This window comes from Giraffa tippelskirchi, chromosome 3, assembly GCF_054371585.1.
Source record: "Giraffa tippelskirchi isolate mGirTip1 chromosome 3, T2T-mGirTip1v1.2.pri, whole genome shotgun sequence".
NCBI lineage: Eukaryota > Metazoa > Chordata > Mammalia > Artiodactyla > Giraffidae > Giraffa > Giraffa tippelskirchi.
This window is the reverse complement of record NC_137277.1, coordinates 50,700,451-50,725,343: the sequence shown is the minus strand read 5'-3', so window position 1 is coordinate 50,725,343 and position 24,893 is coordinate 50,700,451. Positions and strand designations below refer to the sequence as shown.

At 35.7% G+C, this 24,893-nt stretch overlaps 1 protein-coding gene across 20 annotated transcripts in view; it reads right to left on the bottom strand.

The window, feature by feature from the left end:
• Positions 1–24,893, bottom strand: part of BCAS3 (BCAS3 microtubule associated cell migration factor) — a 611,473-nt gene that overhangs the window by 449,431 nt on the left and 137,149 nt on the right. For all 20 annotated transcript variants that reach the window (XM_081584989.1, XM_081584991.1, XM_081584990.1 and 17 more), the window contains 4 exons: positions 19,224–19,331; positions 18,414–18,490; positions 5,083–5,159; positions 1,595–1,678 (listed from right to left, as the gene is read on the bottom strand). In XM_081584989.1, coding sequence (XP_081441115.1) covers positions 1,595–1,678; positions 5,083–5,159; positions 18,414–18,490; positions 19,224–19,331 — 346 coding nt within the window. The remainder of the gene's footprint in view (positions 1–1,594; positions 1,679–5,082; positions 5,160–18,413; positions 18,491–19,223; positions 19,332–24,893) is intronic.

The following is a 24,893-nucleotide window of genomic DNA, read 5'->3' as shown; positions in this document are numbered from 1 at the left end:
TTTATAAATGTATAAGCAAGAACATGAATAAGCACTAAAATCAGGGTAAAGTAGTTAAAACAAAAATTAAACAGTAATCACTTTATTTAGGAGTTAATAGCAGAAACTTCTCTTTTGTCAGAGGTAACAGTGAATTGCAATCAACACCAATTTGCCTGGTGACTAATGGCCCATTAAGGTGCTGTCATCAACACAATTTTGCAGAGTTTCAGTGTGGAAGACATGAGTGTGTTCCTCACAGTTCACAATATTGTGGTGTAGAAAATTAGGGAGTTCGAACTTGTTTTTTTCAAAGCACATCAAGTCTAGCCTCATTCCAGTAAGTCTATTTTCAGCTAACAGTTAAACAGCTAAACAGCTTCTGAATGAAGCAGGTCACTTTCCTTTTAAGTAGGCACACAAACACACAATTATACCAAAGAAGAGCTGGAAAATTATCCCTGGTCACACAACTAAAAATTATTTAGAATAACAATACAGTGAGCTATCCTGACCAAAGTGTGTGACACAGATAAGTCAGAGAGAAATTTAATACTTGAGAACTAGATCTCATTGGTATACTGTAAATTAACTAAATAACACCGATGCTGCCTTTACTCTGTTTCAGATTTCTCTTCACTGAGCTAACCATCATAACTTTTTCATACCCAGTGGAGAAAAGTTAAGTCATTCTTACAAAGATTCTGAAATCTAATATATGCTGCTGTAAGCAAAAAGCCATTCAGTATTTTCCTTTGACTGAAAAATACGTAATGCTTCTCTCATCAAACTCCATCATGGAAGCATTTGTGATCAATCTTGAAGTATTTCTGTATTTGTTTTACATAAAACAGTGTGACCTTTGATGCCCTCCCTGTGGTTTGTTTTAAACTGTTGTTCTTTTCTGAATAGTTGTGCTTTCTATTACATGCTGTCATTTAGATTCACTATGTCATCCCTATTATTAGAACTGTTTTGTTGTATACTTCACAATTCAAAAGAATGGTGATTATAAGGATACCTTATAATCAGCATAAAGTTTACGAGCCATCATCAAAATGAACCCTTGCGCATACACAAAAAGAACTCACTTGACAAACATGCAGGGGGGCAGTTCTGTGACATGAAAGAACCTTTGAATGCACCAGGGCTTTCACTCAAGTTTTCTTAATGAGTAATATTCTTTTTGTGTCAAGAAGATTCATAAATGTTCAAAAATGCAAAGGGATGTCAGTATGGGTAGAATGATGCAAATCACACATACACACACAAATAGAATCCAGAAGTCACTACTTAAAATATACAAAGCTTCTTTCCAAAGTAATTAGATTACAGACTTCGACCTAGCAAACAGACGTAAATATTTTAAACTGGATAAATGCAAACCTTAAAATCATTACAAAAGAAAATAAAGTGTGATTTAGGAACCTTAAGATATTAAATACCTAATCATTTAGGCACCAATTCTCGGGGGACAAAATAATTCTGACTTACTTCCTAAATTTGTTCCACACTTGTGAGTGGAAAGGGAAGGGACAATCTCAATACAATTCAGGAGAGAAATGTGGTAACTATTCCGCGTAATCAAACCTCCCAGAGACTCCAGGCTACTCACTTTAGCAGCACTAATGACTGTGGCAGTGTAAGACTGAATGTTGTCTCCACAGGCTCCACCACGGGACTGATGACATCGAATCAACTGGAAAGAGAGAGGGACCATTCTGTTAAACTGTTTAACTCTACAGGCTCTTAGGATAGAGCTTATTTACCACACAGAATGATGGTGATGGGTGGGAATGTTTGCATGAGCCCTTTTTCGACAAACAGCTAAAAGCCCTGCTGAGACACTTTTACCCCTTTTTATAATCTATCGGTGCCACTCAGGCAGTTTCATGCTCAAATACAATTTTTAATTACAAGATGAATAGTCTTTAAGAATTCATAAACTGAAATGGTAGGATTTGAGATCTGGCAGACTTTCCACAAATAAATTTTAGAAACATAATCAAAGGACTTAGCTACGACTTCCTAACATTAAATATTTAACATGCTAACAAATTGGAGGTTTTGTCCTTTTAATTCCTACATAAAGATAGCAAAAGGAAACTTTAAAAAACAGACAAAAGAGTGTGCCATATTTCCATTTTTGATTGTGTTTGTGGGAAAGTGGCACAAATTATGCATAAATCAACTATGACACATATAGTAGCTGTCCACTTCAGAGGGCTCACTAGTTTTAACATCAGAATGAAAAAGACATATCCTTATTCATGTCTAATGTAAATAAGTAACTTGCCAATTTTCAAAATGAATCACTAGTTTCACATGCAAGATTCTCTCATGTGTTGAGCAATAAACCAGGACTGAAGCCTCCACTGCCCCTACACTTTCTAAATTTAGGTTTAAAAAAAAAAAGAAAGGGAAATATAAAAATTATTAGCCATATTTTTACACTTAAAACTTTTTAATAAAATGGCAATAGACTATTAAAATAACTCCACAGTACGATATGAATTATTAAAAGCCTATAGAAATCAGAATCTTCCTCTCCCAAAATATAAAAAAAAAATGCCATAGATAATTTAAAACCACCCCACCCAATAAAAATTAATGTGTGAACTTTTTATTTTAAAATTGAAATTTTCTTCATCTCTGACATTAAAAAGAAACAATCCCTTAAGACAACAGTGGTGAGGTATTTCCCAAATCACAGGTAATTGGTAAATATAGTTCCACACATGGGAAAAGAGAGTCTGAAAGGTGCTCATTTTAGCTAATGAAAAGAATCTCCCTCATTCACCCAATCACTCATTCATTCATTCACAAATACACATTTGAAGAATTTTGAAAATTATCCCTCTGCTGCCTCCTGCAGGACGTGCAAGGAAAGACATTATCTTAGAAACTACCATCTTTTTCCAGTCTCGGCTAATTAAAATAATCAAGGAAAACAAGCCCCCTTCAATTCTATTCTTCTATACTATTACCCCTTCAATTCAACTAAATCTGAGTCAGCATTTCTACATAAATATAACTAAGCCAGAACTCTGTTTAAAACTTAGACCCATTGCAAAAATTATATTTGAGGTACATCAAAATGAAAGATAAATTTGAAATTTCTGTAGGGCAAAACTCTTATCATGCCCAAATTCTAGGAAATACTGGTGAGTGAAAAAAGCAGCGTACAAAAGAATATGTATATGTATACACACACACACACACACACATATATAAAATGTTATCTTTTAGGAAAGAAAGGGAAATATATATATATATATCAAACACATGATAAAATATATAAGCATATAAATAAAACAAAGATAAAAACAAAGGTACACAATTACCTACCAAATATACATTATTTATACATTATGTATTATTTGATACGCAATACATAAATTGAATAATACAATGTAACAACAATGAAGGAAGGCAAAAAAAAAGGGACAAAGGACAAACTAACTCAAACAACCTATGAACACGGTATTTGATTTTATATCTTCAGTCTTAGGAAGTAATAAAGTAGAATTGCAAAAAAATCCTGAACTCTTTTTAGTTGGTTTGATTTTTGTAGCAGTGTGAGCAAGCAATTCTGCAATTACTTTTTATATTATAGAATTGAAGGGATGAAGAAAATGTGCTGATGTCATGGTCTCCTATCCAAAACAAAGGATATATAAATAGGAAATGGGGGACAAAGAGAGAGAATCCTGTGGAAATGCCAATGTGAACTCTTCATGTCCAGAATGTATCATGTATATATGGAATACATGGGTGCACAAATAATCATCTATGTATATTTGCCTATTTATGTGTATATATAGAAGTGTGTGTGGGTATATAACATGCATGTTTGTGAACTCTGTCCACTGAAAGAATCTAGAAGCAAAAAGACCCCAGTAACAGTGAACTTGTCTACTGGACAAAGTTCAGGTATCTAATATCACTGTCGATTTAAAAAGAACCAGTAAAATCAGATGAGGACTCAGGGCAAGCACAAAATGCATCTGGACACAGTCTTATGATAGCCGAGTAAGGAAAGAGTATATTTTTTATTTTTGATGAAGCCACAACACAATGTCATGAGAAGCAGACTAAAGAGGTTCTTGTTGATTGACTCTGGGACAATCTGAAAACCAAAATAATTACAGACAGAAAAATATTAAAAACCACTGAAAAAAATAGGAATCCATGAGCCCATATCAAAAATACAGAAAAATTTTTTTAAAATGGGGAAGTTCTTGATTATAATAGAGAGCCAAATACCTACTGGTGGAGAGTGGAACTGGAAAATCATTAACTTGGAATACTCGTAGGAAAGACTGATTCAGGCAAGAGTCATCGATGGGTGCTAAGATTAGGTAAGGCTAAGATTTTGATGAAAAGTAGGATATAAGTCTGCTCTTTCCAAATTATCTACTGGTTACAAGAGGACAAAAATAGTGATTATTCAGTATGGAAATTGGACAAGACCCTGACAAAATTAGCATCACCAACAAGGAACAGATGTGTATTGTGTACCTCCAGATGTGATGCTGTGGGAATTACGAACAACCCTCATGCACTGTTCCCGCCAGAAATACAGAACCCGGTTATAATCAAGAGAAAACATCAAAAAGTTCAAAAGAAAAATTATTCTATTAAAATACAGGTTATTTTAATATACAGAGGGTTGCAGTCTTCAAAATTACCAATCTTGTAAAAGACAAAGAAAGAAAGGGACACTCCTACAAAACATAATACCTGATCCTAGACTGGATTCTGCACCACAGGTTCTGCACCAGAACTTTTTTACAAATGACAAGATAGGGTTAATTGACAAAACTGGAACAGGGACAGTATAACCAATCAAAGTAGTTTATCAATATTAAACGGCTGATAACAAGTATTTTAGAGGCACTGAGATACATGCAACTTACTCTGAAATGGTTTAGAGGTCAAGCTGAGTGAGAGTACACGGGTACAGCTTATTGGACAATTTTGCATTGCCCAATTAAAACAAAACCAAACTAGTAAGGTAAACATTCATTACTGGTTGTGAATTACCTTTGGAAAACTCAACACTTGCTCCATAACAAATATTCCAACATGGGCTCTGCTTACCTTGTTTTCTGCATAAGCAAGCCAGCGACTCCCAAGAGCAATAGGATTCATGTTGGGTCCGGGACAAGGGTAGCAGCCTGAAATTTATCAAAGGGCAATATTAAGAAATTTCTTAATAAATTTTCTGTTGGTACATCATATTTTGATGTCATAAAAACAGAAAAATCAAGTGCTTTTTTTTTTTCAAATCTCACATAAAATTCTCATAACCTAGCTATTATTTTAATAGCTAAAAGAGATTCCTTTTTTTTTCTCCTCTACAGTTTCCTTTGGGTTTTGACTCTGTTCCAATAAGAAACAAATCTGGGAAGAACTGGTATTCGCTTTTCGCAAAAATTGGGCATTTTTAGTTATTCCTAGAATAAGAGAGAGAAGTCAAGAAGAACCATGTAAATCAAGTTAATAAGCCAACAGTTTCAAAAGTCTAGCAAAATCATCTGAAGAAGAATGAGAAAGTATACAACTGACTGGAATTTAAGGGCAAAGAAAAGGAAAATGTACACCTAAAATGAAATGACAAAAATATGGGAGGAAGGAGGTAGAAGAAGTAACTTAGGTGTGGGGTCAATGGAGAGAAGAAATCCACAAAGGATGCATGAGTAGATGCTGGGGAACTAATTTACATAATCCTGAGCATTTCCTTTAAGCACCCAACTTCATTCTTCTTGCTTTCAGCCAAGCCAATAACAAACTGGTAGAAAGGATTATTTTGCCGTTCTCTTCCTTAAAAAAATTAATCCCATATTCCTGACAGTGGACACCCACATTATGGAAACACCAATGCCATCTTCCTGAGCTCCACTGAACAAGACACAGCACAATTCAGTCAAGTAAGTGGTATCTGTCATCCATGAGGCTCTCATCTCCCCTCCTGACTACTCCAATAAGGTCTCTGGGCAGAATGCCCTCATCTGTCAACTACACAAAACAATCCTTCAGTGTCTCACAGAACTGCTTTTAAAGGACTACTCAAAGGAGACTGGAGAATCAAACACAAAAAGCCTAACCTAAAGAATTTTAGGTCTATCATTCCACAAGTATCTCATTAATATTTCACAAATACTTTTCTCTAAAATATACACTAGAGCAAGGGCCTCCAACCTCCAGGATTCTAATGCCTGATGATCTGAGGTAGAGTTGATGTAATAATAATAGAAATAAAGTGCACAATAAATGTAATGTCCTTAAATCATCCTGAAACTATCCCCTCCCCCCAGTTGGTGGAAAAATTGGCTTCCATGAAACTGGTCCCTGGTGCCAAAAATGTTGGGCACTAGAAGATCAAACTGAGGTTATCTACTTCATAGTTTGGGTCTCCATTTGGAATCTAAATTAATATAATGAGACAGATAGGTTTTTATAAAAAAATAACCTTTCTTACCACAGCAAAAAAAAAATAGCCAAACTGCATGAAACACATGAGCGTAACTGGAAAAAACAGCATAATTGGAATAGCATGAACAGCACACCTGAAAATATCTTACCCAGTAGAAAGTCTCAGTCTAGTACTGATCCTGAGAGGAAGAGAGCTATCAAAGCATGAACAATAATTAACTACTTTGACTTGTACTGTCAAAAATAAAAATAATTTATATGTTCAGTAATATACTTACTATCTTTTTGCTTGATTTTCTATCTTCCTCCCACTTGATAAAAATCAAGCATTTGTGTTTTTTGTTCACAGCTGAATCTCTACTGCCTCAGATAATATCTGACAAATAGCTTAATAAACATGCTGAATAAATTAAACAATGTACCTAAATATTAACCAACCTTAATATTTATAAGACACATTGGCAAAAAAAAAAAAAGTCATCTACTGAAGAAAATTCTTCAAATAGTGTGCTTGGCTACTCTTTAGGTTAGGCTTTCTGCGTTCATTTTAAAGCCATTTTTTTTTTTAACAGAAATCTTCCTTAATTGTACATTTGTGCTTCCCTGAATTCAGGAAGGCTTTTGAGAAGCAATTTCTGAACTGATAATGCTGTTGTTTTCACAACCACTAGAGAAGCACAACTCACTGTTGTTTCTGGAACCCTTTAGTTTTCATTTCAGCTCCTTCAACTCCATCAATTTTGAGTTTACTTTTCTCTCTTTTTTTTTTTGGCTACATTGAGCAGCTTGTGGGATCTTGATTCCCTGATGAGGGATTGAATCTGGGCCCTCACCAGTGAAAGCATGGAGTCCTAACCACTGGTATGATCCTAAGAGAAAGTCCATATGTCATATAAAAATATAAGGTACCAGCTTTCTAATTTGCTGCTCACTGTTCAAAGAGACTTTTTCTGTGTATTTCAGAGTTAAAAGGATGGTGTTTGGAATACTTTGGATTTCTGAAAAATCAGCTTCTGGGTAACTGTGATGTTACTATAACCACTGAATGCATATTATGGACATATACATAGAAAAAAGGACTTTTTTGTTGGCTCAGTGGGTAAACAACCCACCTGCAATGCAGGAGACACAGGAGATGTGGGTTCAATCCCTGGGTCAGGAAAATCCCCTGGAAGAGGAAAATGACAACCCACTCCAGTATTCTTGCCTGAAAAATCCCATGGACAAAGTATCCTGGTGGGCTACAATCCAAAGGGCTGCAAAGACTCAGACACGGCTGAGTGACTTAGTACACAATATAATACAAGACAACATACTTTAACAAATATATCACACAGTATTTCCATAGTAGATTTCATTATTACACTCCCATCTAATTCATACCAAAATGTACTTCATCTGCCTGCCAATATAGGAGACGTGGGTTCGATCCCTGAGTCGGGAAGATCCACTGGAGAAGGAAAATGGCAACCCACTCCAGTATTCTTGCCTGAAAAGTCCCATGGACAGAGGAGGCTGGCAGGCTACAGTTCATGGCGTCGCAAAGAGTCAGACACAACTTAGTGACTAAACAACAAATATACATATTCCACATACACTTTCAGAACTGGAGAAAAGAACATAAACATGGTCTCTAAGAAAATTTCCCCCTTTAAAATGTAATGTAAAAAAAGAACCAAATGAAAACCAGAAATAAATACCTGTGAATTGTGGCATTACATTAGAGGTGACTAATCTCTTGAATTTTAAAGTCAACATGTGCTTAGTTGCTCAGTCATGTCCAATTCTTTGCAACCCCTGGGACTGTAGCTCACCAGGCTCCTTGGTCCATGGGGATTCTCCAGGTAAGAATACTGGAGTGGGTTGCTATGCTCTCCTCCAGAGGATCTTCTCAACCCAGGAATTGAACCCATGTCTCCTGCATTGCAGGTGGATTCTTTACTGTCTGAGCCACCATCTAACTTAGTTCTGATAACAGTTTTGCCTCAACAGATCCTAATAAATATATTTGCTTTCCAAATACTAAAGAATACTAAGGAAAATGTAGTTTACAATTCTTCATTTCACTTTTTGAGTCAATGTTTTTAGAAAGCCAGTGGACCTCAAGAATTAAGAGTGTACTGGAATGAAAGCAAATTGTTTTTCTGCTCTCCAAAATACACTTTACAGCTAGAATCAGCAGACCACCAGCCTCTCAGCACTATCCCAACTTTATAAGCATGACGCCTTTAAACATTAACCATTGCCTCCAGCTAAACTCTGAAAACAAGTGAAGGGAAAAAACAACCACCACCACCACCTAAATCTCTACAATACTAGGACTAATTCTAAGAAGTTTACAATGTTTGTGAACAAAGTAAAAGAGAACTGGATATTAAAAAAACCTCAACTTTACAAATTTAAATAAAGGTAAGATCCACAAAAAGCCCTGCTACATGAAGGTGATTCCATAACTAAAAGACTGATGAGACTGATGCAATTTTACATGGCGTTCTTGCAGAATAGGGGCCCTAGTGGAGAGAAAGCCTGAACTCATTTTGAAATACAAAGGATTTAACTACTCTCTGTAACACCCTGCTTTATTTTCCTTGAAAAGAACAACTCAAAAGATTTCACACCTTTTTGGAAAAAAACAGATGTCTGCATTTATGATCAACTGACTTTCAACAAGTCTACCAAGACAAGTCAATGAGGCAAGAATAGTCCTTTCAACAAATGATGATGGGCCAACTGCATATCCACATGCAAACAAATGAAATTGAACCCTGACATCACACTGCATACAAAACGGAAATGAATCAAAGACTAAAGCTAAAGCTTGGAACAAAACCATGGTAAATCTTCATAACCACACGCAGTGCTTCCTTGTGCAAGCGTGCTCAGTCATGTCCGACTCATTGCCACCCTATGGACTGTAGCCGGCCAGGCTACTCTGTCCATGGGATTCTCAGGCAAGAACACTGGAGTGGGTTGCCACTCCCTTCTCCATGGGATCTTCCCAACCCAAAGATCGAACCTGGGTCTCCTGTATTGCAGATAGATTCTTTACCATCTGAGCCCATTACATTTAGGTCTGTGATTCTTTTTGAGTTAATTATTGTGAAGGATGAATAGTCTTGTGTCTAGATTCAGTTTCATGCCTATGAATGTCCAGTTGTTCAGCACCATCTGCTGAAGAGACTATCTCTGCTCTATTATGCTACCTTTGCTCCTTCATCAAATATTTATTTCTGGGCTTTCTATTCTGTTCTGTTGATCTATTTATCTGTCCTTTTGCCAATACCACACTGTCTTGATTATTGTAGTTTTATAGTAAATCCTAAAGTTAGGTAGCAACATGAAGGAAACTTGATATTATTAAATGAAATAAGCCAATCTGAGAAGGCTATATACTATGATTCCATCTATATGACATTCTAGGAAATCCAATGGTTGCTGGGGTGGGGGTTAGGGAGGGCAGAGATGAACAGGCAGAGCACAAAAGATTTTTAAGACAGTGAAAATATCCTGCATGATATTACAATGATGGATATACAGCAATATGCATACACACATGGGTGTTCAGTCGTGTCTGACTCTGCAACCCCATGGACTACAGCCTGCCAGGCTCCTCTGTCCATGGAATTTTCCAGGCCAGAGTCTGCAGTGGGTTGCCATTTTCCTCCTCCAAGGGATCTTCCTGACCAAGGGATCGAACCCACATCTCTTGTCTCTCCTGCATTAGCAGGAGGATTCTTTACCACTGGGGCCACCTGGGAAACCATATATGTCATCATACATTTATCAAAGCCCAGTGATGTACAATACCAAGAATGGGTCCTAAGATAAACAATGGACTTGAGTGATAATTATGTGTCAATGTAGGTTCATCAAGTGCAACAAACACACTACTCTGGTGAGGAACGCTGACAATAGGGGAGACTACGCATGTGTGGAGCTGAGGGCATATGGGAAATGTCTGTGCCATCTGCCCAATTTTGCTGCAAACGTAAAACCACTCTAAAAATGTAATATTCTACTATGTTCAGTGAAGGACACAAAGTCACAAAAGACCATACACTGAATGAAGTTCAGAAAGGACTATAGAAACCTCTCCAGAAAGACATATAAGGACATAAAATATTAAATGCCACTTCAGAGATTTATTTGACCATCTTACTGCTGATTAATGACCCTCTTAAGATTCCATGAGCTTTGAATTTAAAACTTGATTTTATTTTTGCTTTATTTGTTATGTATATGAAACAGTAATGCCATTGAAAGGCTCAATGGGTGAGAGTTATTAATATGCGTACAGAACAGGGAAGCCATGCGATTTCATGGCACATGTGTTGAGGGTCCACTTCATACTGCACACCTGCCTGGGCTACAAAAACATCATGGTAGCCTAGTCTTTCGTATATTGATGGGAACCCAAAAGAACAGAGTTTTAACTTGAACTGGGCTTAGATGCCACATTAACTTGCCAATCTCTCCTTACCGAAGTTACAAGCTTCCTTAGAAGCATAAAAAGAAAGGCTCCTCTTCTCAAAATTAAAAATAATTTTGCATTTTAAAGATCCTTTAAATACATTCCTTATTTATTATTCACCACTAACATAAATGAAGAATACACATTCTAACACTAAGAAATAACAATAGGATTGTAAGGAATAAATTTTCCTCCTCAAAGCAAAAACAGAAGCCAATGGAAACAGTTACTTACTACACAATCCTTTGGTCTCTCTGGAGACTTCGTATCTGAGTTTAAATTTAAGCACACTGGAAATGACTGCTAATGACATCTATCAGTCTTTGTCTTTTGTTTTCTTAATCATACGTGGGTTTTGGATTTCCACATCAGACAGCTGTTCAAGGCCACCTTTTCTGTTGAGCCAAATACAAAGGCGTCTCCTTTCTCATCACATTGGCTGCATTCCCCTTCCAGCTCTTTATCGGCTTTCTTTAGCTGACCCTTCCAACCTTTGGCACAAATTCCCATGATGCTTTCTCTGATGAACACAGTTGTGTCTACTTATTTTACAGACTCATCATTGTATTCATACCCAACTCAGGCAATCACGATTGTATCACACAAGAGCTTTTCAAACTCTTCGAGAAATTAAATGCTTGCATGAACAAAACAATATCCTGATTAAGAATTTGTCACTCTACATGGGCTTTAGTACTAGTTCTTTAAGAACTAGAAACCAGTCAATGGGGGTGGGGGGAGAGGACTACATGGCACAGGCAAATGGACTACTACAAATGCTATTCTAAGTATGCCCATCAGCTCACCTGTCCCCCAGGCCCTATATCCTGGCTTACAAGCATGAACAACCCAAATTCGGAGAAATACATATAACCTATACCATGCTTCTTTCGACTTGCCAAAAGTTTCAGTCTGCTTAAAGGAATGGGGGAGAGCGGAAACTGCAAAAATTGGGGGAAAACAAGCTTCTTTAAAGTCAGAAAATGGCTCCATTTGTTCCTTGATTTTAAATATTAAGTCTTACTCAATTCTGCTCAAAATATTGATAAAAATTTCTTAAGGTGCAGTTGCATTTCAAAGAAAAGAAGCTAAATTTCTTCAGACAAACACATGTCAAATATCATCAATCTTACGAACCTAACATTACTCAAATAAATCTGGTCTACAGGGTTTTCAAGTAAAGAAAATAACATGTAACCAAGAGTGCAACACTTCTTAATGGAAGTATGAAATGAGGTATATAACTACTACTGGCCAGAGTATTTGAGATGAAAGGTTTGGGGGGATCTGTTATAAAATGCTACAATAAATAGCAATCGGAGTGTGAGGAGAGAAATCACAAACTTTTGTCGTTTTTGACGCTTTCTGAAGTCTTTTTTTTTCATGTAAACTACAATACATACTTAAATATGATATAAAGAAGTACCCAAGTCAACCAAGTAAACAAATACAAACACATAAGCAGTACTCAAAACAAAAAAGACAGGATATTATAGGATCCCCAAAGCCCCTTCTCACACCCCCTTAGGTTATGCAGCATTCTGCATTCTGACAACTAGTTGGGGCTTCCCTGATGGCTCAGATGGTAAAGCATCTGCCTGCCGTTCAGGTTTTAGTACACAATTTATTACATTTATATCCCTCATTTATCACCAAGAAATGTCAACTGTACTCTTACACTACCCCATTTTCCAACACTTAACATACATTTCAGATTTAAAGACATCCACCACTCCAGATTCTTGCCTGGAGAATTCTATGGACAGAGGAGCCTGGTGGGCTACAGTCCACGGGGTTGCAAAGAGTCGAACACAACTGAGCAACTAAACAGACTAAATAGACTTCATGGCATCTTCAAACCACAAGAGAAATTTCACAAACAGAAGACATAATAATCCTAATGGATCCAAAATAATTGAAAATTCACTACTGGAGGCTCCACCCTGCTTGACCAGGACTTACTTATAAGCTGCATGCCACTTAAAAAGCACTTGACTGCAACACTAAAAAATCTGGTGATCCTTCCACTTCTCTTCTTCCTATCATGAACAATTCATGGAATACAAGGGAGACTAACAGTTTAATAACACTTGTTCAACTAATACTTTAATAATACTTGTTCAGCGGTCCAGCAATACAGAGGGAAGCATTTAGGACTATGTAACAAAGATTCTAAAAAAACATTAACTAAATAAAAAGAATAAAAGCATTAAGAAAGAGTAATAACATCTCAGTCTCCCATTCATCTTTATAAAAATCAATTGATATTTTGTGTTTCCTAAAGTCTTATAAGGGCTTCCCAGGTGGTTCAGTGGTAAAGAATCTGCCTGCTAATGCAGGAGACATGGGTTCAATTCCTGAGTCGGGAAGATCCCCTGGAGAAGGAAACGGCAATCCACTCTGGTATTCTTGCCTGGGAAATCCCATAGACAGAGGAGCCTGGCGGGCTACAGTCCAGGAGGTTGCAAAAGAGTCGGACACAGCTTAAGAGACTAAAACAACAACAAAGGCTCATAAAACAGAAGCTCCTATTCCTGAAAGGGGAAGCAATACTCCAGATACGGGAGAGAGACTCAAGAGCTGATCATTACAAAGATAAAAATTTTCAAATAAATTCATACTTTAAAAAAGTTTTGTTCTTACTCCAACCAGAGGGAGAAACTTCATTCATATATGCATTCATATAGTCATTCCTTTAAATACTCGCTAAATTTATAATTCCTAGCTCAAACTTGTATCACTTTCTCTAGAGACGAGTACTGATCTATGAATAATTTTCCTTCTCACCTGATCACTTTTGACAGAGTTGCACTACGTCCTCAACCATTTTGGCTAACTAAACATCCTGGTAAAGAACCACTGACGCTTCGAAACTTGAAATAGTTGTGATAAATGTTTTCATATTACAAGGAGCAAAAATAAGCATCAAAAATATTTTTAAGTTAGCTAGAACATAATGGATATATTTTACCTTGCATGATGGACCTTATTTTCTTAAACCAAATCAAGATGCACAACTTTGTTCTCAAGAAGATTACTATAGGGTGTCAAAGAAAGAAGGAGTAGATAGGAAACACATACAATAAAACAGAAGGTAAGTGTCTTGACAGAGAGAGAGATTATACTATAAGAGCATTCCCAAAGGGTACTGGGTAACAAAAGAGATCTCTAATCAGATAAATCTGGGAAATACTGAAATGCAGTAAATAAATTTAAACAGATTAAAATGTTAATCACCACTGGTATCCTCCAACAGAAGCCAGCATTTCCTAAGTCTGTTTTACCAGGGCATCCTGATTTACACAGCATGTTGAAGGTCTACTGTTCTGCAAACAGATTTGGGAATTGCTATCTTTGGGGATTTAGGAGAAAAGGCTACTTTAAACTAAGGGGATCAAGAAATACTTCATATAAGAACTAATATGCACACTGGGGCTAGAAAGACACATGGGATTAAGTCACTATGGGGAGACAGATATAGTGAAAAGGCCATTTCAGGCAGGGAAGCAAAGCAACAAAGCATCTCCAAAGAACTGAGATTCATGAGTAGGTCAAAGTAAATGTAGCATAAGCGGCATGAAAATGGATTGTAGAAATAAAAGATGTAGCGAGGACACTGGATTTTGGTAAAGAAGGTTTATCTATCTCAAAAACCTTTGGAGTTCAGTTGGAAGGGATGCACAAGTTTACACTTGTTGACCAGAGTTAAATCAAGTATGGCCTTTGTTCAAATCAAAAGACCTCACTTTAACAGACAAGTTACTTGATCATTTGGCAACACAGAAATAATGATTCAGGAAATTCTTATCATTTAAACACAGATGATAGATAAAATTGTATGTCAGGGATATGCTTCGAAATAATTTGGGAAGGGTATAAATGAAAAAGATTGTCCACAAGTTGGTACTTATTGAAACCAGATCATAAGTACATGGTGGTTCATTATACTACTGTCTTTAAACAATTGTATATATTTCCTGAAATAAAACCTTGAAAAAAAAATAACATTCAAAGAAAATGAAATAGTAAATCTATGACTTTAGTAATTTAATAAAATACAATATTTTGCCATATCACTAAATGACTATGTTTATCAAATATGCAAACTTACTGAAAATCAAAAGTGACTAAAAATTCACCTTTCTACAAGAACTGCATGATTTCAAGTAAGAAAAAGAATACATATTATACTCTATCTTTTTCTGCTTAAAGGTATTTTTCCTCTTACTTCTACTATAAATGGTTTAATTGAGAAAGTACAGTAAAACCTCATGAAAATATGGAATTTCTTTAATGTGCCAGGTTCTATATTGATCCTGCCAACTGATTCAAGAGCTTTACGTATTTGCTGTAAGATGACCCAAACAAGGATATTCCAAAAACAAACTCTCCTACTGTAAAATCTCAGACTGCAAAACACTCCCCCAGAAAAGCTGAAAATATCATTAATGTGCAAAAACAAAACTTTTTTTTTTTTTAAATTGTAACTATAGCCTACAGTGAGGTAGGATTTTGTTTAAATCTTATTTATAGATCCTTATACATTTCCATCACTCATTAGTAAATAACAGACACATGTTATTTGAAACAAATTTCACTCATATGTAGATATATACAATTAAAGATACAGGCTATATGTACATGATTATATGCAAAATTCAATTAGACCATCTAAGTTTAAAAATTACTATGATAAATTTTGCACATTTTCTCCAATTAAACAGAGTACTGTGAAAAGCCTACTGATTCTAATGTATTAAAATTGTTACAAAGCCCACGTCCTTTGAATCTAACTATGAAACACACAAATCTAATTATTTTAACTATCTCTTTATTATAAAGTTTAATTTTTTCTTTTAAAATTCTATAGTGGGTATTAAACTAATCAATGAAAAATGTATATAGTTCACTTATCCACTAAAAAAAAACCAGCATAAATTTGGAATGCTATTGAACTGTGGTGCTGGAAAAGACGCTGGAGAGTCCCTTGGACTGCAAGGAGATCCAACCAGTCTATTCTAAAGGAAACCAGTATATTCATTGGAAGGACTGATGCTGAAGCTGAAACTCCAATACTTTGGCCACCTGATGCGAAGAACTGACTCACTGGAAAAGACTCTGATGCTGGGAAAGATTGAAGGCAGGAGGAGAAGCAGACGAGAGAGGATGAGATGGTTGGATGGCATCACCGACTCGATGGACATGAGTTTGAGCAAGCTCCAGGAGTTGGTGATGGACAGGGAAGCCTGGCGTGCTGCAGTCCATGGGATCGCAAAGAGTCAGACATGACTAAGTGACTGACCTGAACTGACTGAACTCTCCATTATTAACTTATTTACATATATTAATTTCTCTCTAGTCACTGTGACAACTGACTTCGTACCCTAGCATTTATTACAAAGAAGGAAACTGATGTCTACTGGCAAGTGTAATATTACTTTCAACATACAAAATGCAGTAGGCACAGTGTTTAACTAAGGCTTAAATTTCAAAACATACATTGTCATTTAAATAAACTATCTTAACAAACAATTATTGAGTTCTCCCCAATTTAATACTCAGCAGATGCACCAAGAGCTAGCCATAAGTATAAAATTAAAATGGACTCACAATAGAGATATCTAACTTTTCAGAAGTCAAAGCATATCTATCTTTAATCAATGATAAACAACAGAAAAGTATTGATAAGATGTAAAGACAAATGCTCAGGAAAAACTGACATCTTAATCTGGCTGAAATATTCATATTCTGTTCTAAATTATTCCTCTGTAGCCCACAAACTTGGAAGAAATGGAAAGATTTATACATGATTCCTCTATTTCTCTACTTGTTTTAATTTTAACAATGAGTGACATAATTATAAAGTAACATATTAATGCATAAGGTTTAGGAACAAAGAATTAATATGCTAAAACAGACCATGTAATATTCAAAGCTTACTATATTATGTGTATATACCATTTGTGAATGAAGATGTTAGTAACAGATCTATGCTCCCCTAAAACTTTTAATTTATAGATAAAATAATAAAAGATCCTTTCTAGGAATCTATATTTAATAATTATTAAGACATCAGTAAATTTCTGATCAGCACAATATAACTGACTGATAAGTAGGTCAATGTATTCATCATTCAAGAAATATTTAATGAGAGCCTACATTGCCAGCTAATGTCTTAGGTGCTGGAGATACTAATGTAAATTGGTAAACGGTGTACATTAGACCTTGTCATAAAACAAAAAATATCTCAATGAACATGATCTCTATTATTATCTCTGTAGATCTCTGAGAGAAATGACTACAAGATTAAGGAGATGAGATGTATACTGTATTCTTCATAGGCTACAAAATAATAAACTATATGTTACAATGAATTATTATGTATTATTTTATATAGTATATGGCTTCCCTGGTGGCTCAGAGGTTAAAGCGTCTGCCTCCAATGTGGAAGACCTGGGTTCAATCCCTGGGTCGGGAAGATCTCCTGGAGAAGGAAATGGCAACCCACTTCAGTATTCTTGCCTGGAGAATCACATGGATGGAAGAGCCTGGTGGGCTACAGTCCATGGGGTCGCAAAGAGTCGGACACGACTGAGCGACTTCACTCACTCACTTATATAGTATATATTATATAATCCATGCAATTACATACAGACTACAAGGTATTATCAAGAACATGAGCTCTTATTAGAAAGGAATAATGTCTACTACCAGGGCTTAATAGACGGATAAACATCTGTTAAATAAGTGTATAGTAAATTCAGGAGATGCAGTAGTATGACTGGGATTCCCTATACATAACAAAATTGAGCTCTGTTCCAAAAGAACTATTCCTGCAGCATACATATAACAGAGTCTCTGAAAAAACAGCTATAGCTTTGATGGTGAGTGTTAGACGTTAAAATGTAAATGAGGGAAAACTATTGCTTCACTAGACTGTATTTAAAAAAAAAAAATCTAACTCCAGACTTCCTACAGACTCAGTCAGCACTCGGAATTTCTAGCCTGCTGGACTGCCCTACATGTGTGTGTGTGTCTCTGTGTGTGTGTGTCTGTGTGTGTGTCTATCTGTGTGTGTGTGTGTATTTGGATCCAGAATCTGGGCTTATTTCTGCAAATCCAGGCAGAGTTATGAGAGATCAGGGAAAGAAAGAGTGAAAGACTGACACACTTCCCTTCATGAATGATAATACAGTTATATCCACAAGTATGTTATGCTAATTAAATAATTTAACAACATAGTTACACAGATCTAAATTAGTCACAACTACTCAAGGAGAATACACAAGGAAAAGCTGAGTATACAACAAAGCATCTACAATAACATGAAGAAAACATGCTGTGGGTTGAACACATATACCATAAAATTATATTACTAAATAAGGCATCCACAGAAACAGAGAAATACAGTAATTGAAGAAGCATGAAATATTGATGTTATGATTCCAATTAGTCTGCTGATTCTATCAAGTAAATAATATAAACTCAAGGCCTATAATAGGAAATAAATCAAGTTGATACATACTTGTGACAAAAAATTTTTTTGTGAAAGTACAGCTATCAAAGGCAGCAATTTTCTCCTGCAATACTACGACAAGGATCCTAAAATTAGAGGGAAAAAAATGACAAAAGCAAATGTTAATGTGAAATTCTATAAACTGAATCATAAATAAGTTAAATCAGTATCTACCATAGCAATTTTTAAAAATCAAACACATCTTATAACATCTAAGCTAGAAACATCTGCTTCTTAGATATAAAAATATAACCACAACATCCTTAATATGATCAAGACAGACAAGATTAGAGGAAAAAAAGGGATAGGAGAACTACACCTCAAAATAAAATTTTACTTTTTTTTTATAATATTTTAATTCATTATAAATCAAATGAACCTATCTTCATTAAGAATGTATGAGATCAATAAACTGCTGGCTATTTACTAAAAGTTTCTACTGCTGGCTCAAGTCATGTAATTAAACATAAAATGGATTTATACAACCTGTCACTTAAAATGACTGCAGAATTTCCCAACACAAGAACCAAAGAAGAGAGGGAGGGAGGAAAAACAGGAAGGAAGAAAGAAAGGAAAGAAGGAAGGAAAGGACTGAGGGAGGAAGAAAACTCAGACAACTGTTATTCAGTGTAAATAAGATATTTCTGATTAAGGATATATTAAAATTAATCAGAATTTGTATTTCTCCCAAAGTCCAAGGTTTAGAAATAATCAGGAAAAAGTTACAAGTTTTCAAAACTAAAACGCATTTAAAATGAAGTTACTTTAGAATATTGCTACATGCTATCTTGTATAAGAAACACATGAAAAACTGCTTACCTTTTGTTGCAATGGAGATCATAGATAGGCGTTTTAAACTGAATGGACTTGACCATCTCCCCAGTACGAAGTGAATATAAATCCACACAACAGTAAGGTGGACTTGTGCTACAAAAACAAACAAAAAAGACAAGAGTCATAATGCTTTAAAAGGTGGGAAGGCCAGTAACTTTTCTTATTAACATAATACATGCAAACTGATTTATACATATATATATATTCCAATGAATTTATCTCAGGAATGCCAAATGAAAACAAATAATGAAACATCACACAATTAATACTGTAGAACAGAAAAATTATAAGATGATCTCAATAAATGAAGTAAAGCATTTGAGAGAATTAAAACCGGTTCATAAGAAATATTTCATTAATCTGATAAATGATACCAACCTTAAAACTAATCAACAAAATTAGCAATCACAAAATCGTGAAATACTGAAACGTTTCACCCCAAAATGAGTAATTAGAAAAGAATATTTGAAGACTATGGCACTGTACACCATATAGTATGGAAGGTCTATGTGTAGGAAATTACTACAAGAAAGAAATAAAGCTACCATTATTTGCTGAGAACTTGATTGTATAAAACCTAGTAACACAAAGTTGCAATATATATACAGACAAACCTGATAATAAAAGACTAACCATTAATATATGTATTAACATGTAAACTGATTATTACTATTTATTATCAATTAATACTTGGATTTACCAAGGTCACTAGATAAAACATCACCTCTACTATTATAAACTAAGGATAAACAATTATGAAGTGAGATCAAAGATACAAGTATTTGAATACGTCAAATAATTCAATTTCCAAAGGAAGGATTTCAATACATTTACAGGAAAAGGAACAAAGCAAACAAAAAACAAAACAAAAAGGCCAAAATGAATGGATGTATACACCATAGGCTGACACTTTCTAAACAGATACAATTCAACCCTAATTAAGAATCTACCAGAAATGAGATCTCATCCTAAAATATATATAAATACATATTCCAAATAAGATTTAAACTATAAACACGCTGTGCTCCAGACGCTAAAACAGATGACAAGATCCATGTTTCCACCTTAATAAAGTAGGAAAAGAGCAAGTTAAATCAAATCAAAGTGGAATGGGGGAATTAATACAACAAATCAATGAAATAAAACTTGGGAAAGCAAAAGAAGAAAATGAATGAAACTAAACCTAATTCCTTGAAACAGATAATTTGAATATTCCAGTATCTACAAAGAAACTGAACTCATAACTTAAAATTTCTTACAAAGAATTTCTTAAAAATGGATTCATTTGTCAATTTTACCAATCCTTGAAACAAGTTTAGATATCTTACACAAATTCTTTTAAAGGTAGAAGAGGAGTCACCAACTTATTTTATGAGCCTGTAACACCCGATTCCCAAAATAAATACTCCACAAGAAACTACATATATATTTATATATGTCTCATGAATATACATCAAGAATTCTCAACAAATATTAATAAGTCAAATCCAGCAATACAAAACTAGATGAGATTCTTCCTAGAAATAAAAGACTGTTGAATAGAAGAGAACTTCTTCAACTTGATGAGGGGCATCTACAAAAAACCCACAGATAGAAGAGCAACACTTTCCTGAAAGATGAGGAACAAGGCAAAATTACCTACTCTTAACTTCTATAAACTCAGACAGGCAGATGACACTACCCTTATGGCAGAAAGCGAAGAATGAAAGAGCCTCTTGATTAAAGTGAAAGAGGAGAGTGAAAATGTTGGCTTAAAACTCAACATTCAGAAAACTAAGATCATGGCATCCGGTCCCATCACTTCATGGCAAATAGATGGGGAAACAGTGGAAACAGTGACAGATTTTTATTTGGGAGGGCTCCAAAATCACTGCAGATGATGACTACAGCCATGAAATTAAAAGATGTTTGCTCCTTGGAAGAAAAGCTATGACCAACCTAGACAGCATATTAAAAAGCAGAGACATTACTTTGCCAACAAAGGTCCATCTAGTCGAAGCTATGGTTTTTCCAGTAGTCATGTATGGATGTAAGAGTTGGACTATAAAGAAAGTGAAAGTGAAGTCGCTCAGTCGTGTCCAACTCTTTGTAACCCCATGGACTGTAGCCTACCAGGCTCCTCAGTCCATGGGATTTTCCAGGCAAGAATATTGGAGTGGGTTGCCCTTTCCTGAGTGCCAAAGAATTGATGCTTTTGAACTGTGATGCTGGAGAAGACTCTTGAGAGTCCCTTGGACTGCAAGCAGATCCAACCAGTCCATCCTAAAGGAAATCAGTCCTGAATATTCATCGGAAGGACTGAAGCAGAAGCTGAAACTCCAATATTTGGCCACCTGATGTTAAGAACTGACTCACTGGAAAAGACCCTGATGCTGGGAAAGATTGAAGGCAGGAGGAGAAGGGGATGACAGAGGATGAAATGGTTGGGTGGCATCACTGACTTGGCAGACATGAGTCTGAGTAAGCTCCGGGAGCTGGGGATGGACAGGGAGGCCTGGCGTGCTACAGTGCATGGGGTTGCAAAGAGTCAGACACGACTGAGTGACTGAACTGAACTGACCTACTTTTACCACTCCTGTTCAACAATAACAACCTAATTTTTAAATCTTTATAAAAATGCATAAAACATAGTTTGGGGTACTTTAAATGTATAAGAAAAGAGGAAATCCTGCCACTTGACAATAACATTGGTTGAGGGCATTATGCTAGGTTAAAAAAAGAAAAAACTGTATGATCTAATTTATATAGCGAACTTAAACAAAAACTCAACTCATAGAAAAAAGAACAGGGGCTTTCCTGGAGGTCCTGTGGTTAAGGCTCTGAGCTTCCAATGCAGGGAGTATGGGTTTGATACCTACATCCCACATGCCACGAAGCATGACCTAAGAAAACAAATGAAGTTTTTTTTTTAATCCAATTAAAAAAATTTTAATAAAAAAGAACAGATTAGTAGATGCCAGAAGCCTGGTCAGGTAGGGAGGTATGAAACAGGTGAAGATAGTAGAAAAGTACAAACATCTAGTTATAAGATCAGTAAGTCCTGAGAATGTAATGTACATCACGGTGACTACAGTTAACAACGTGTGTAGGTGCTCAGTCGTGTGCACCAACTCTTAGCGGCCCCATGGACTATAGTCTGCCCGGCTCCTCTTGTCCATGGAATTTTTTAGGCAAGAATACTAGAGTGAGTTGCCATTTTCCCCCTCAGGGGATCTTCCCCACCCAGGGATCCAACCGGCTTCTGTTTTTTATGCCCTGGTCTTTTGGCTGCAGGGCATGCGGAATCCCTGCTCCCAGACCAGGGATTGAACCCATAACCCCTGCACTGGATGGTGAAGTCTCAACCATTTGATTGCCAGGGAAGTCCCTGGCCATAATGTTTTAAAAGATACTTTACCATGGAAGATACAGATATAGTAACTAAGGGCTTGAAAAAAAGTTAAATATCACTAATTATCAGGAAAATACAAATTAAAACCACTAAGGGATACCACTACTAGAACAGCTAAGATTTTATAAGACTGCTAATTCAAGATTGCGAGGCTTTCATACATTGCTACTGGGAATGCACAAAGGTAGTCACTTTGAAAAGTAGCTTAGCAGCTTCACATAAACATATCTAAGTCATGCTGTGGTACTTTGTTATTCATAATTTTGTTTTATGCACAGTTAAATGTTGATCAACAGGTGAATGGCTAAATGTATTGTGATATATTCAAGCAACAGAATATTAATAACAGAGCAAACTATCCACCAAACACCACAGATGAATTTCAAAACCATCATGAAGTACTTGGGGAAAAAAAGGTCAAACATAAAAGTCTACATACTCTATGGGTCCCTTTCAATGAAAAGCTAGAAAGGTAAAACTGTAATAATAGGAAGCAGATCAGTGGTTGCCAGTGGCCAGAGAAGGAGGGGAGCTACAGAGCGCAAAGCAGCATGATGGGTGCCCACATACAGGATGACAGAAACGGTGCTGGGTCTTGATTGTGCTAGAGATTTACACAACTGCACACAGCTGGAAAAACTGAAGATGGGGGAGCATCTTGTAAAACCTAAACTCACAACTCCAAAACGGACACAAGGCAAAAATTCTTTTCTTAATGTTCCCAACTAATTAATCCAGTCCTCTGCTGAGAAGCAATGAGTTAATAATGAATGAAATCTAACATTTTGCCAGACCAACTGGGAAGGAAAAAACAGCTTGTCACCTTCAATTAGCAGCTCATTATAGCCATGGTACACCAGAAACTTGAATTCTGATCATTTTGCTGGCATCCATACAATGTCACAACTGAGAGTCTTCCTGCAGAAAGCCTTCAATAGTAGACAAAACAAATGCTATGAAGGTTCAGCTTAGAGTTGAGTGAACAAGACATGGTAGAACTAAAAATTCTATTTATATATGGAAAAAAACTCTTCTTCAATGCCTAATAGAAAAAGATAATTCATTTAAAATCAGTTTTCAGAAAGTCACACATCCATAAAGGAGTCACGCTATCTGCCAATAAGACAGTTGCATACACGCCTGACATATCCTTTTGTTCTCTATTTTCTCTCTTTTTAAAAGCCTTGACTATTTCTCTGGGACACAGCAAGACAATCTTAATTTTCCTCTTGGGTAGGCTGATGAGAAAGCTTTCCATAACATCAGCAGTATGCAAGCCCCAGAAAGGACGTGTGTTGTGTTAAAATATACTGGTAAGAAAATAAGCTTTCACTTTATTACTAACGTACACCAAGCAGTGTCAAAAGCTGTATACAGAAGTCTTCATTAGATTTCTGGAGCTTAAATGGGTTAACATTTTTATTGGTTTGCATCTGACATTTAAATCTAAAGTTGTGACTTCATTATAGGATAAACCTAATTAATACCGTAAGGAGAAAAAGTTCACACAGAAGTGTAGAGTATCTAATTTAGAATACAACTGAACCTATTGCAAGCAAAACCAGAGTGGGAAAGAAAAGCAGAAATGATGTCATTTGTCTTATTAAATGATTGGTTAAAGGGCTCTAAACTGTGCCCAGGCACCACTCCTTTCCAACACAGGGAACGTAAAGTTATTTAGTACTTTTAATGAAATATAAAATAGAAATGAATGCAAATTCTCCTTAATTGACCTTTCCTTTACCTAAGTAACTTGTTTTATAGTGAGTAACCAGGACATACATTTAAATTTTTGCACTGGAGCAATCTGTTACCTGCTATACACATGACCGATACACAAAAAGGAAGTTATAAAGTTTTTATTAGCAAAGGCCTAGTCCTCCCAGAGCCAAAGGTATGGAATTTACACACTTAATTCATTTCAGTGAAGAGAGTTTCCTTCAATTATTGAAAGAATAAATTTTTAAAGCTTCCATTACTGAAAATGAAAAGGTTAAATTAAGCAATTATATAAAATAAAATAGCTAAATTGGATTTCTTAAAAGGAAATCCTGAAAATATACAGAAGAAAAACACCAAGAGGAAAAGACTAAAGATTTTCATCTGAATACGTGGCCTATTTTTTTATTTCTTAATTTCTCTGTAATCCTTCTCATCAGATTAAAAAAATTTTTTAACATGCTTGATGTTTTAGAGCAGTTTTTGGCTCACAACAAAACTGAATAGAAAGCATAGATTTTTCCATGTAGTCTCTGCTCCCATTC